We start from the raw sequence: 14,610 nt of genomic DNA on the forward strand, positions 1-14,610 counted from the left end.
TAAAATTTTCCATGATGCAAAAGGACTGAGCCAATTTCTCCCCAGACACAGTCCTGACGTTCAGAGCCAGCTGCTTGCCAGTACGCAGGAACCTGTCATTTTACAGTAGCTTTCTGAGACCCACCCGATACTCACTCCTCCCCGATCCCAGAACACACTGAATGTCATCTTTTCACTGAGTTCCAGAGCAGAGGAATTCCCTGTGGAGCAATAACTGACAGTTGAAGTTACAGCCTGAGTTCTCTTCTTTGGAAAATTGTTAACATTTGCTTTAAAAAGGCACACTCTTCAGATTAAAATTAATCAGAATCTAACAACGTATTTTCCAAGTTCCTCAACTCTGGGGATATCAGTAGTGTAGAAAAGTAATATGTTTTCCTTTGAAAATAACCAATAATTATTGATGTCATTTTAGATTGTGATGTTATTCTTGTAATTATTTTGAATAAACCTGTTAGAAGGCAGAGATTTTAACCAGAAATATCATTTCCAAAACAATCTCAATACATGCAAAAGTCATAACAGAGTGAGTCTGACTACAGAAGAGATTATTCCCATATGTTCCTAAGTAATTTAGCTGGTCAAAAGTCAAATATTAAAGGAAGAGAGCTAAGAGAAACATTGAGCAACAGAATCATCAAAATGTTTAGACTAATAGTTTATTAGAAAATAAGTGATGATAGGAAAATTTATTTCAAATGAATCAATGTGCAGTAAATTTTCTAATATAGGTGTAATATATCAAAGAAAAATTTAAATAGCAAGAAAGTATAGATTTTCATTTTACAAGGGATCATTGATGTAGAAATTTCTCTTCTTACTCTTCCCTCAAATCGCCTCTGTAAGTTATATTATTCTGATAACACAGACATATTTTTTCACTGATCTAGATGATCAGGAGATTTTTACGTTAGGAATTGACATTGATGAGTTTCAGGACTCGTCTCTATGCGTCTCTGAGCCCCCACAGAACAGCAAACTAATCTCCAGTAGTCCAACAGTTAAAATAATTGATGAATGTGTGCTGAAATCCCAGGAGAGAAGGGAGGAAGAAAGAATGAAGGGGGAGAGGAGTGGCTTGGAGAGAGGAGGGAGGTGCTGATTTCAACCCTGTAGCGTCAGGATTGCGTCAATTCGTGTTTCAGCCACGTCTAGAGTCTCGGAGACAAGCTTCTCTAACGAGCCAAAACAAGAACAGGGCTGGAAAATCACCGTGTGAGGGCGAGTGGACCTCCCTCGCTGCCTCTTCCCCACTCCCGGCTTAGGTCCCCTGAGCTTTGCACTGTTGTTTACAGCGCTAGGAAAAGCCCCTGACCCTTCAGATCGAGGCAAGTGAACCAAGCCAGAGGGTTTCCGTTCAGCACCTCGGACAGAATACGCAACAAAAAATGGCTCCGATCTCTGCCAGCCGGGAAGAATTTGGTAAGCAAGTTACTCAACTTACAACTGCGATTGTTCCTTAAATACGCTGTGTGTGTGTGTGTGTGTGTGTGTGTGTGTGTGTGTGTGTTTCCGTGGGATATTGATTCTAGATTCCCCAGGTAAACTGAAAGGAACATGAGAATTGTAAAACGGCAATAGTGGCTTATCGCTGTGGTTTCTCTCTTGATTATTTTTCTCCTTAAAACTGCTTTATGCTAGCGCGATTTTACATCCAAGAAGTTGCTAGTCATCCAGGTATCCCTGTAAATTACAGCACGTGCTAAGTGAAGAAAAGAGATCTTTTTGCTTGTTGGTTTCATTAATTCTGTAGGTGATTTTTATTTGCATGAAAACCTGTATTTAACTAATTAGGGGAAGCCAAAAGGTTCTGTGATTACATAAGGGTTTGATCTCAATATAAAATAACTTAACTATTGGGGCATTTAGAATGTATGTTTTAGTGCAGAATGTACCATAAGGTGTTTTTTTCTCTGCTGTTTTTTTTGTATTCTTGAAATATGCTACTAGTGAAAGACAGAATCCTATGATGCTAGGGTTAAATAGAGTATTCAAAATTAATTAGCTGAGCGCATTCTATTTCAGAGGTAACCAGAGGCAGGAGAGATAAGGGAAAATTTGCAGGTCAGGTAGCTAAAAACTACGGGAAACTATACTTAAGACTTACATTTTCCAGTTCAGTTTCCCTTTTCTTATATCTATGCTTAACACCCTTACTCTCCTTCTTTGTTTTAGTGAAAAAAGAACAAGAGAAAATATCAGAGATTTCTTCAAATAGAAAAGTGTTATTTTAGGTTCCATTATATTACAAAGGCAAGAGATTAGAGTTTTGCTTTACATATACTCAGAAATATCAGGAAATTTACAGAAGTTTGTTATGAAACTGAGTGAAATGACAGATCTTTGCTCTCAACAGTTTAGGATCTTATTATTAGAGAATACATAGGGAGTAGATGAACCTTTGTATATTATATTAAATATTTTGCCATTTGACATTAATATTAAATGAGACAATATGTGATATCATACTCAGGAAGGAATTTCTTTCACAGCTAACCATTTGACTGATTGAGTTTATATTATGATATGTATTCCCAGTTTCTGATTGAAAATCAGAAATATTTGAATACTGAGAAATTTTCAGATGCTTTGCTAGTTAAAAATATGTTCTGGTATGGGCCATAAGTCTATTTAGAAAAAAAATTACTATTCATTTTAAATTTTTTTTTCTTTCTTCATTGACTAAAGAATAAAGAATAGTACCTGACTTTGCTTTTGCTCCCTAGACTTGGATGATTAGAAAGTCCAGAAGTGTTTTGTTTGTATGTTTGCTTTTCCTCCCCACAAAGACTTAAACAGAAGGAAAAACTGAAAAGCTGATAGTAAGTTTAGCTAATGGTCTTTGGCTCTCACCTCATTTTCTTTCTGTAGCATCCACTGCTTTTTCTATCTTGTGAATTCAAAGTATATTTTTCAGCTCTACACAATTCAGTTCATTGATATAATTAAACTACAAAATAGTTTTTATTGATGTGTTTCCTGTTTTATCTTCTTTGGTATCTTTGCTGTTGTTATTTCCTAATTATATATTATTTGAGTTCAGCTTTGTGATTATTAAATAGAAGTTTGAGGGATTGAGGAGCAGAAAAACAAAAGACTATTCTTTCAGGGATTAGTTAAACAAGCCTTAACCTTTTCCTGACTGGGACTTTTAACTTTATTATTCACTACTTGAGATTAAAAAATAGAATGAAATGGAGCCATAGGCAGATATTATTACATTAGTTATATTAATTTTGATCATATTAAACATTGACTCAATTCACTGTATCCATATATAGTAATACTGCTTTTACTTATACAGTGATATTAATCATTTGTTGGAGAATATGCTGACATATGGAACATGATAAGTTTCATGAATAATCAATGTTACATAATGTCAGTAATTAATGTGCCCTCATTCAAGGAATGAATGCCAATTTCAATTTGATCACCATTTGCCATGTGGAAATGTGCTATCAAAAAAATCAGTTATGGGTAAAATTGAACTCTAAATTATTTCTACTCACTCTTTTCATTACATTTTAAGGAATGATGATTCATCTATAATTATGCTTTGAGTTTTATCCTATCTAGATAATTAATTTTATACTTTGGATAATTCAGTATTTATTTGAAGAATTTGAGGTAGGTATATGAGTTTGTAGTCTTACAAGTTGTATAATATTAATATTCTTTGTTCACCATTTTGTTCTTTTCTGCCTAATATGTGTACATTTCTTTCACTGTAATTTAGATAGAAATTATTAATGTTTGTGATAATTGCAGATAATGTTCCATCATTTCTCTCAGCATTTGAAGAATGCGGCTTAGAATTACATAGTAACAATTGATGCTTCTGGAAAGCCTCAAAATATCAATGAAAATATTACGGGTACTGATTCATGTATTTGACTCTATTTGTCTCATGTTAAGTGAGAAAACAAAGGTAGGTCATGATCATTTAGTATTCTCCCATCCTTAGCCTCAACCAAAGTTCATCCTTTCATTTTATTTCTGAAAATTACTACAAGGAAGGATTTTCTGTTTATTCTCTATGTGTCACATCTCAGTTTTTTCCTGAAAGTTATATGAAATAGGTGCATAATTCACCCAGAACAGTTGGAAAGCAATTCAATCTGTGCAACATACAGCAATTGCCAGCTTTAGGATGCTTTTCAAATAGGGTGTTTCCACCTCTGCTCCTTTAATGCCTGTTATTGGTCATTTGATTTTTCAGATGAAATCCCCACAGTGGTGGGGATCTTCAGTGCGTTTGGCCTGGTCTTCACAGTCTCTCTGTTTGCATGGATATGCTGCCAGAGAAAGTCATCCAAGCCTAGCAAGACTCCTCCGTATAAGTTTGTGCATGTGCTAAAGGGAGTTGACATTTACCCTGAAAGCCTGAACAGCAAAAAGAAGTTCGGAGCTGATGAGAAAAATGAAGTAAAGAATAAATCAGCAGTGCCAAAGAATTCATTGCATCTTGATCTTGAGAAGAGAGATCTAAATGGCAATTTTCCCAAAACAAATCTCAAAGCTGGCAGTCCTTCTGACCTGGACAGCGTGACCCCAAAACTCTCTTCAGAAGGGGGAAAAGAGGTAGTTTCCCCCGACAGCTTAAATTCCAGCACTTCTCTTACTTCAGATGAGAAACAGGAGAAGCTGGGAACCCTCTTCTTCTCCTTAGAGTACAACTTTGAAAAGAAAGCATTTGTGGTAAATATTAAGGAAGCCCGTGGCTTGCCAGCCATGGATGACCAGTCAATGACCTCTGACCCATACATCAAAATGATGATTCTTCCAGAGAAGAAGCATAAAGTAAAAACCAGAGTTCTGAGAAAGACCTTGGACCCGGCTTTCGATGAGACCTTCACATTCTATGGGATACCCTACACCCAGATCCAGGAGCTGGCCTTGCACTTCACAGTCTTGAGTTTTGACAGGTTTTCAAGAGATGATGTCATTGGAGAAGTCCTGATTCCTCTAGCAGGAATTGAATTAACTAATGGAGAAATGCTAATGAACAGAGAGATTACCAAGAGAAATGTTAGGGTAATTAATTTTTAGTCTTTAAACATATTTATAAATAATCTTTTCTGTATCACAGGGATTTTTATTAAAATGATGTCTTGTACATATCACCTTTGCCATGTTTAACTATTATTGATCATAATCAAATGGGAGTAGGGAGACAGATAGATGAAAGAAAATTTAACCCACTACTGAAATGCTTAAAATATATCAATGATATAAAATAAATAGGGACATTTTATGGATTTATTTAAGTAATATTTATATAACTTTTATGAATTCGTATCACAAGTATTTTGACTAAGACTGCCACTAAAATGCAGACAAATATTTCTTGCTCATTACAAGTTAAAAAATATGTATCAATGTTCAGTGAAGAGTAAAGTCGCTCAGTCGGGTTTCACTCTGCAACCCCATGGACTGTAGCCCACCAGGCTCCTCCATCCATGGAATTTTCTAGGCAAGAGTACTGGAGTGGGTTGCCATTTCCTTCTCCAGGGGATCTTCACGACCTGGGGATTGAACCCAGGTCTCCTGTAGTCCAGGCAGACGCATTACTGTCTGAGCTTTAGCATAATTAAAATTGAAAATTAAATCAACTCATCCTGAGTATTTGAAGTTGTATTGACTTTTCATAGAATTGCTTCTTGAGGAAGAGGTACATTATTATATTGAATTATATTCACCTTTGTGTTGTATAACAAGAGTTACTCTGCCTTTGTAGTTACACTATTTTTGTAGTTCTAGAATTATTAGAAAATGATGACATCAATTAATCAAATTTAATTGTATTTTTCCCTTAAATATGGAACTGATTTGATCCCAGCTGTGGTGTTTCAGAATAACTGGTGTCTATAATGCATAATTTTATAGAATACCATAAAGTTTGTTTGGACCATATCCTCACCTTTGTCTGTTCAAATTAATGAGAGTCAATATTTAGAATTATTAAGTAGTTTGATACACCAGGCTGCTTAGTAGCACAATGGGAATAAAGATTTGTTTCCTACTCTTTTTCTTGGAGTGCTCATTCACACAGTTACCCCATAGTAGTTTTTTATAAATATATATTGCAGTTTTAGGAGCTCTAGTCAGCCATCATTCTTAGCTATAATCAAACCTCAAGTTACTTTTTGTTACTTTCAGTTAGAACTTGTACTTTGAGTACTTGGTCATCGTATCTAATGTTAAAGTAAAACAAGATCTAAGTCTTATGTAAAAAATAAATTGTATGATACTATTCAAAGACAAAGTATTAAAAATTCCGAGTCAATTCTCTCCAATATTTAGCTCATTCCTTGGATTAAAGAAAGATTTGGGGTAGGGTTGGGGAAGAGTGTTTTAACTCCATCAGCCCTCTGGGCGAAGAGAATGGTGGGTGTCAGACTAAATTTCAGGTTTTCTGAATTCGAATTTTAATAATGTCTGTTCTAAAGGATTTGAAATAAAATCAAACTGAACATGAATCAATTTCCCATATACAGATATATTAAAATAATTAGATAATATTCATTACCATTAACAACTTAATTAAAGTGGAGAGTTAATTAAAAGGCAAAAATTAAAAATACCTCTCTGTAAGCTATATTCTAAATATCCCCCTTAAAAACGTTTCTAGTGATGCTGCTGCTGCTGAGTCGCTTCAGTCTTGTCCAACTCTGTGCGACCCCATAGACGGCAGCCCACCAGGCTCCCCCGTCCCTGGGATTCTCCAGGCAAGAACACTGGAGTGGATTGCCATTTCCTTCTCCAATGCATGAAAGTGAAGTCGCTCAGTCGTGTCCGAGTGTGGCTCATTATGAATTTTGACATTCTGCAGTACCTAAAAAGTCCACAAGATGGCAGATAGTTGCTCTTAGGAGGTGGTGGCACTGCATACGTACTTTTAGTTACTCTGAGTCTTTAGCACACTAAAGTAAACTAAGGAAATTTACATTAAATAACAGTACTATTATACCACTTTAAATGTTGATAAAAGTATATATTTTAAAACTAAAGAATACTAAAAACATTTTTATATCTTACCTCTTTTTTTTTTAGAAATCTTCTGGACGGGGTGAGTTATTGATCTCTCTCTGCTATCAGTCCACCACAAATACTCTTACTGTGGTTGTTTTAAAAGCTCGGCACCTGCCTAAATCTGATGTGTCTGGACTTTCAGGTAAGAAAGCTTTGAAAAACATAGGCTCAATGAAAAATGAGCTATATATTGGGGAAAACAGTTAACAACACTGGCCTATGATTTTATTCACCCGTTATTCACAATTACAAATGATGTGATTGTTCTTCTGTTTCTCATTTTATGGAATAAAGTGTGAGCCAATGCCATTAACAAAAAGAAGAAAACTAAAATACAAGATTCAGTTTGTATGTGATAGATGTCTGATTGAATAAAGTTGAAGCATAAAGAGAAAAAAAATGTTATAGAAGTTCTTAATTTTAGTATTTTAAATGAGCCTGCCTACCCTTACACTTCTATTATTTTTATTATCTTTCCTTCAATTTATCATGTATCTATTGTCTGTTTTAAGAATTAGCTTTTAGTTTTGTGACAAGGTTTCACACACAAAAAGACTTTGCTATATGAGAAGAACATGTGACCTATAGGTTAAAAGGATCTGAGTTCAAACCCTAACCCTTCTGTTTCTTAGCACAGTAATCTTGGTTATGTTTCTTAAACTCCATACAAACTGGACATAATAATAGTTACCTTGAAGGGGATTGTAAAGACTGGATATATACATATATGTGTATATATGTATATATATCTCATTCATATATATACAAATTTATTCATATATATATTCATTCATATGTATAATGAAATATATATATTTCATTCAATATCACCTAGAGCTATTATTAGTTATAATTTTATAATTAAGTAATGGAAATGGAAAACATGATCTTAAAGATATAAGTTAGGAAGCTAAAATGAATTCATGCAACCAGAATAGGACAAAATAATGTAATTAAATATATGACAAAGTAGCATTATCTTAAAATCCACAGGATACATGTGACACAAGGAATATAAATACAGGGTAACAGGAAATAAACACAGCAGGTGATTAAAGGACCACAGAAAAATTAAAACTGAAAAAGGCATTGCCATTGTGAACTCTAAACGCACATTGCCCCATTCAAAGGAGAAAGCAGAGAGGTAGAGAGACTTACCCAAAGTCAGACAACTCAGTAAGGTTAGATGCTGTGTAATGTTTTTTCCTTCTATTCCATTCTTGGGAATGAGTTATTAGTAATCAGAATGTGTTGTTGGAACGTTCTCTTTTCTTCCCCTTTATGTCATCTCTTCATCCTGCCATTACAGTTCTTTCCTATCCTCTGTTATCTCTCACGTTTTGCATTCTTACTTATTTTCAACTTGTTGACAAAAGAGAAGCCAAGCTTCATCCATACTTTATCCTCATTCTGACTCATTTTCATTATGATCACATTTTGTCAGTATGCAGTAATATCTAAGGGCCCCGTTATCTTGAGATCAGAGTTCCTGCCATGTTCTGCCAGTACATTGTCTATTGTGTATCCTTGCAGATCCCTATGTCAAAGTGAACCTGTACCATGCCAAAAAGAGAATCTCTAAAAAGAAGACGCATGTGAAGAAATGCACCCCCAATGCAGTGTTCAATGAACTCTTTGTCTTTGACATTCCTTGTGAGGGTCTAGAAGAGATAAGTGTTGAATTTCTGGTTTTGGATTCTGAAAGGGGATCCCGAAGTGAGGTGATTGGGCGGTTGGTCCTGGGAGCAGCAGCAGAAGGAACCGGTGGAGAGCACTGGAAGGAGATCTGTGACTATCCCAGAAGGCAAATCGCCAAGTGGCACGCGCTCTGTGATGGTTAGCACCCTAGCCGTGATGAATTGGAACTTAACGATTTTTACTAGGCAAGGAGAAATTTTCCTTTTTTTCCCTGACACGTGAGTGCAAACTTTTTGTTGTTGTTAGAAATGGATTTAATTAGCAGAAAGTAACTGAAAATGTGTATCATGATCATTTCCTCTTTATTAGAGAATCTGGATAAATTTTCATAAGATATTCAATTTCCCCTGCAGGTTACCAGTGATATAAATAAAAGTACTTGAGCATTTTAGGAATACTGCTCTATAGTCTCAAATTATGGATGTGGTGATGATCTCATTGGACTACATCACTAAAAATCAATGAGATTATTAGGATTTAGAAGTGAAAAGCATGCCTTCTCTTATGAAAATTCACCCATTGTTCATCAAATGGAGAAGTAAATTTTTCTTTAAACCCAAAGATATTAAAGAAATATTCTAGATTGCTCTATTAATTATTGATATGTCATTTACAAGTAGTTTTCCTGATTATAAAAGTATATGATTACTGTTCTTTGGTTTGTAATAATTTGGCACAACTTTATCATAAGAGAGGTAACTTAGGTTTGTTGAAAAAAAAGCAGTGAACAAAATGAGAAATCATTTTAATAAAGGGCTGAATTGAGGACACTGTAGCCAAAATATGATTTCCTCCCTCTGTGATTACATGTGAGTCAGATGTAAAATATAATCTCACATAAGACCCATGGCCTTGCATTATTCTCTTCTTGTGACAAGACTCAATGTGGCCTAAGAAAGCCCTATATGTTTTTGTGAAGTTGTTGAGTTGGCTAATAAGTGAAGAAATAAACTTCAGCTAGAAAACCAGTTAGAAATGCAATTTTCTTAGAGGAAATACGTTTAGTTTCTAAGTGTACATTCAAGTGTATCCCTTGCACACAGAGAGGTCATGGGTGACCAAGTCCTCATTTGCTTGTTCTCTCCCAGAGAGGACTAAGTTACTATTTCAAAAGAAATGAAGACAAAAAGTCATAAAGTTTCAGTCATTGCTAGATAGAAAATTTTGCTTTAACCAACAAATTATAGAAAATAGTCCTACGGCAAGCCTAATACACTTAGCATATGTTCATATATAACATATTTATGCTGCCAAATTAACACAGCAAAGTATGTTTCACTATCTTTTCTAGGCTAATTTGTCTTGAGCTCTTGTCTGGGGACCAGTTTATAAACTTGTGTCTTGTACTGCTTTCCAGTGCCAGGGCTCTGTGATTATTTGGAAAGAATTTACTTGAGGTTCAATGTCACTGTATTTGAGTGTTTAGAAAAGTAAGAGTGAAACTCAGGTACAGTTGAATTTTAAATATGCAAGTTAGAAATGAAGTCTACTGAAAAATTTACATTTTGAGTCAGGTTTTGTGTCAGTGCTCTAGCAGTTTTTGAGAATGTGTTTGATATCACAGTGTTTGTAAAATCTATGACAATAATACATTTTCCAAACAACACATACATGCTTTTTATGATTATGCTGAAAGTAGGAAATGTTTTACACTCTGTATCTGAAGTCAACCTGAAATCAACCTCTTTATTTTGTGCTTTAAGATGATTTTGGAATTAAACGAGATTATTCTCCAATCATTGTTTTCATGCCATCACAAAGTCATGTCACAGCATCTTGGTCCACTCAGCATTTCTGTGAAGTGAATTGTAGTCAGTATATGGTTTGAGTAAATCATATGGCCTTTTTATGTTTGTATATTTGGTACCATGGGCCAAGAAATATAATATATTTTGAAGCCCTGAAACATTAAAAAAAGTAAACCCTAAGTATCCTTCACAGTTGCCAGAAGTTAATGACGGTACCAAGCAAAGTATGGTTGTTGGAAGAGGGACAATAAAGCCAATGGCAGATAATTACAAAATGACAATAACTAACTTGTAAATAGTTTTCTTTTTAAAATTTAAAGTGTTTTTCACTGTGAAAAGTCAACTAAAACTATTTGTAGTTACTGTTAAGTAAAGAGAGAAGAAAAACTAGAATGGAATTGAAGCAGGCAGAGACACAGTGATTGCATTATCTTCTGAAAATTCTGTTTTATATGGTATTACAATATCAGTGTGATCTTGAATTCTGTTACAAATTCTGCACTGTATTAAACATATAAATTAATTGTTTGTCTTATTAGCCAATCTAACCACTCTAGTGGGGAGATGTCTATGTTTGAAGAACTGTGTAACTTAGTAACTGATTTGTTCTGATGTTGTAACTTAATCAAAGTGGTTTGGAAGGAAGCATGGTGTATGAGATGGTGTCTGTTCTTTTGTGCCAGCTCTGTATGATGTTTGTAAGATCATGTTTATAAAACATGAATAAATGCCTGCTTTTGCCCAACACATTTCAACTCAAACTTTTCTGTCAGTGGATTCTCTTCTTTCTTTCTAAGTTCTCAAGTTTCCCTAACAGATCATCTGGCACAGATTAAGGAACATAATGACTTGGCACCAAGATCTCCACATATCTTGCTGTATTTTGGTTAATCTTCATAAAACTCATTCAGGACAGATACCATTATCCATCTACAGGAGCAAAACCTGAAGCTAAAGGAGCTTTGGCAGTTGACTCCAGTTCAAATGGATGGTATGTGAAAAGATTTCCTCATATTCCTCACTCTTCTCGCTATGGCAGGCCAATCTCCTCCAGGAATCCTTATAAACTGGTTCTGTTATATCCTTAAAATGGTTCATGCCCACATTCTTTAACTATTTCTAAATATATTTTGTTCCCTTTATCATTTTCTATCACAATTTTAAAATTTAATCCTCCTTTTACTATCTTTTATGATTTTATTTCTCATTTTAGTCTCTTTCATTGCCTGTTTTGTTTTGGGGCTTCCCAAGTGGTGCTCTTTACCACTTCCCAGGAGGTAAAGAACCTGCTTGCTAATTCAGGAGACATAAGAGACTTGGATTTGATCCCTGGGTCTGGAAGGTCCCCTGCAGGAGGGCACAGCAACCTACTCCAGTCTTCTTGCCTGGAAAGTCCCATGGACAGAGGAGCCTGGATGGCTATAGTCCATACGGTTGCATAGAGTAGGACATGACTGAAGTGACTTAGCACATATTTTATATTATTATCTTTTATTTTCTTTTTAATTTTCACTGTATCTTTTCATTGGATAGATTTATTTAGTAAAATGGTATTGAAATGAAAGTCTTTATCTCTTCCAAAGAAAGGTAGGAAAAAACCTGGGGACATATGCAATGCTTCCTTTAGACACCAGCTAAAGTAAATGGAGCTATGGGATTAACCAAAATGAGGATCAGCCTTTTTTTTTTTTTTAAACAGCACTAGTCTATATGGAGGTGTTCTATATTATCATACTTGGATAAACAGCTTTGTAAATGTAATACAATTAAAATATGCTTCCATTATATTTTTGTTCTAAAGCACATTAATTGTATTGAGTGTGCCCATATATGTCAAAAGACTTAGTTGATAATTATATTTAAGTGCTCGAGTATATTTTAGGCCTACTTAGCAAAAGCAACCGGGGACACTGAGGAGATTTTCTGTGAAAGGGACACTGAGGAGATTTTCTGTGAAATTAGTCATTAGAAAAATGCTGATTAAAACCACAATGAGATATCAATCACACATTATTAGAGTGTCTAAAATAAAAGAGTTTGAACATGCCAAGTGTTGGTGAGAATTTTTTGAAATTATAGCAGGTTTTTAATATAAACTGATAATCTGATTCTAAAATTGATACAAATATACAAGTATCTAGAATAAATGAAACAACTTTGAAATAAAGAACAAATGGTACAGGGTGATGGTGGCCTCACAGAACAAGTTGGGGAGCTTTCCTTCCTCTGCTACTTTCTCAAAGAGTTTGAACAGGATAGGTGTTAGCTCTTCTCTCAACTTTAGGTAGAATTTGCCTGTGAAGCCATCTGGCCCCGGGCTTTTGTTTGTTGGAAGATATTTATCATACTTAAGACTTTTGTATTTGTGATTTGTCTGTTCATATTTTCTCTTTTTTTATGGTTTACTTTTGGAAGGTTACACTTTTCTAAGGATTTGTCCATTAATTCCAAGTTGTCAACGTTATTGGCATATAGTTGCTCATAGTAGTCTCTTATGATTCTTTGTATTTCTGTGTTGTCCATTGTATCTTCTCTTTTTTCACTGCTAATTTTATTGATTTGGGTCTCTTCCTTTTATTTCTTGATGAGTCTGGCTAATGGTGTGTCACTGTTATCTATTCAGAAAAACAGCTTTTAGTTTTAATGATCTTTGCTATCAGTTCAGTTCAGTCACTCCATTGTGTCTGACACTTTGTGACCTCATGGACTGCAGCACACCAAGCTTCCCTGTCCATCATCAACTCCCAGAGCTTGCTGAAACTCATGTCCATGGAGGCAGTGATGCCATTCAACCATCTCATCCTCTGTCATCCCCTTCTCCTCCTACCTTCAAATTTTCCAGGATCAGGGTTTTTTTTCCAATGAGTCAGTACTTTGCATCAGGTGGCCAAAGTATTCAAGCTTCAGCTTCAGCATCAGTCCTTCCAATGAATATTCAGGACTGATTTCCTTTAGGATGGACTGGTTGGATCTCCTTGCTGTCCAAGGGACTCTCAAGAGTCTTCTCCAACAACACAGTTCAAAAGCATCAATTCTTCAGTGCTCACTCTCACATCCATACATGACTACTGGAAAAACTATAGCTTTGACTAGATGGACCATTGTTGGCAAAGTAATGTCTCTGCTTGTTAATATGCCGTCTAGGTTTGTCTTAACTTTTCTTTCAAGGAGCAAGTGTCTTTTAATTTCATGGCTACAGTCACCATCTACAGTGAGTTTGGAGCCCAAGAAATTAAAGTCTGTCACTGTGTCACTGTTTCCCTTATTTCCCCACCTGTTTTGCCATGAAGTGATGGGACACCAGATGCCATGATCTTAGTTATTTGAATGTTGAGTTTTAGCCAGTCTTTTCACTCTTCTTTTTCACATTTATCAAGAGGCTCTTTAGTTCCTCTTCGCTTTCTGCCATAAGGGTGATGTCATCTGCTTATCTGAGGTTATTGATATTTATCCCAGCAATCTTGATTCTAGCTTGTGGTTCATTCAGCCTGGCATTTCACATGATATATTCTGCTCAAAAATGTAATAAACAAGGTGACAATATACACCTTGATGTACTCATTTCCCAGTTTGGAACCAGTATGTTTTTCCACATCCAGCTCCAACTGTTGCTTCTTGACCTGTGTACAGATTTCTCTGGAGGCAGGTAAGATGCTCTGGTATTCCCATCTCTTTCAGAGTTTTCCAGAGTTTGCTGTGATCCGCACAGTCAAAGGTTTTGATGTAGTCAATAAAGCAGAAGTACATGTTTGTCTGAAATTATCTTGCTTTTTTCTATGATCTTTGCTATAGTCTACTTCATTTATTTTCATACTTTTTCTCTGATCATAAGGGATTTGATTTAGGTCATACATGAATGATCTAGTGGTTTTCCCTACTTTCTTCAATTTAAGTCTGGTTTTGGCAATAAGGAGTTCATGATCTGAGCCACTGTCAGCTCCTGGTCTTGTTTTTGTTGACTGTATAGATCTTCTCCATCTTTGGCTTTAAGAATATAATCAATCTGATTTTGGTGTTGACCATCTGGTGATGTCCACGTGTAGAGTCTTCTCTTGTGTTGTTGGAAGAGGGTATTTTCTATGACCAGTGCATTTTCTTGGCAAAACTGTATTAGTCTTTGCCCTGCTTC

The 14,610-nt window shown here is 35.4% G+C and overlaps 1 protein-coding gene across 1 annotated transcript; it reads left to right on the forward strand.

Moving 5' to 3' along the window:
• Window positions 1,137–11,242, forward strand: SYT4 (synaptotagmin 4). Its single transcript, XM_005696966.3, has 4 exons — window positions 1,137–1,422; window positions 4,223–5,037; window positions 7,057–7,177; window positions 8,569–11,242. The coding sequence occupies exons 1-4, from the start codon at window positions 1,389–1,391 to the stop codon at window positions 8,874–8,876; spliced, it is 1,278 nt and encodes a 425-aa protein (XP_005697023.2). The 5' UTR covers window positions 1,137–1,388; the 3' UTR covers window positions 8,877–11,242.

The sequence above is a fragment of the Capra hircus genome, chromosome 24 (assembly GCF_001704415.2).
Source record: "Capra hircus breed San Clemente chromosome 24, ASM170441v1, whole genome shotgun sequence".
Lineage (NCBI taxonomy): Eukaryota > Metazoa > Chordata > Mammalia > Artiodactyla > Bovidae > Capra > Capra hircus.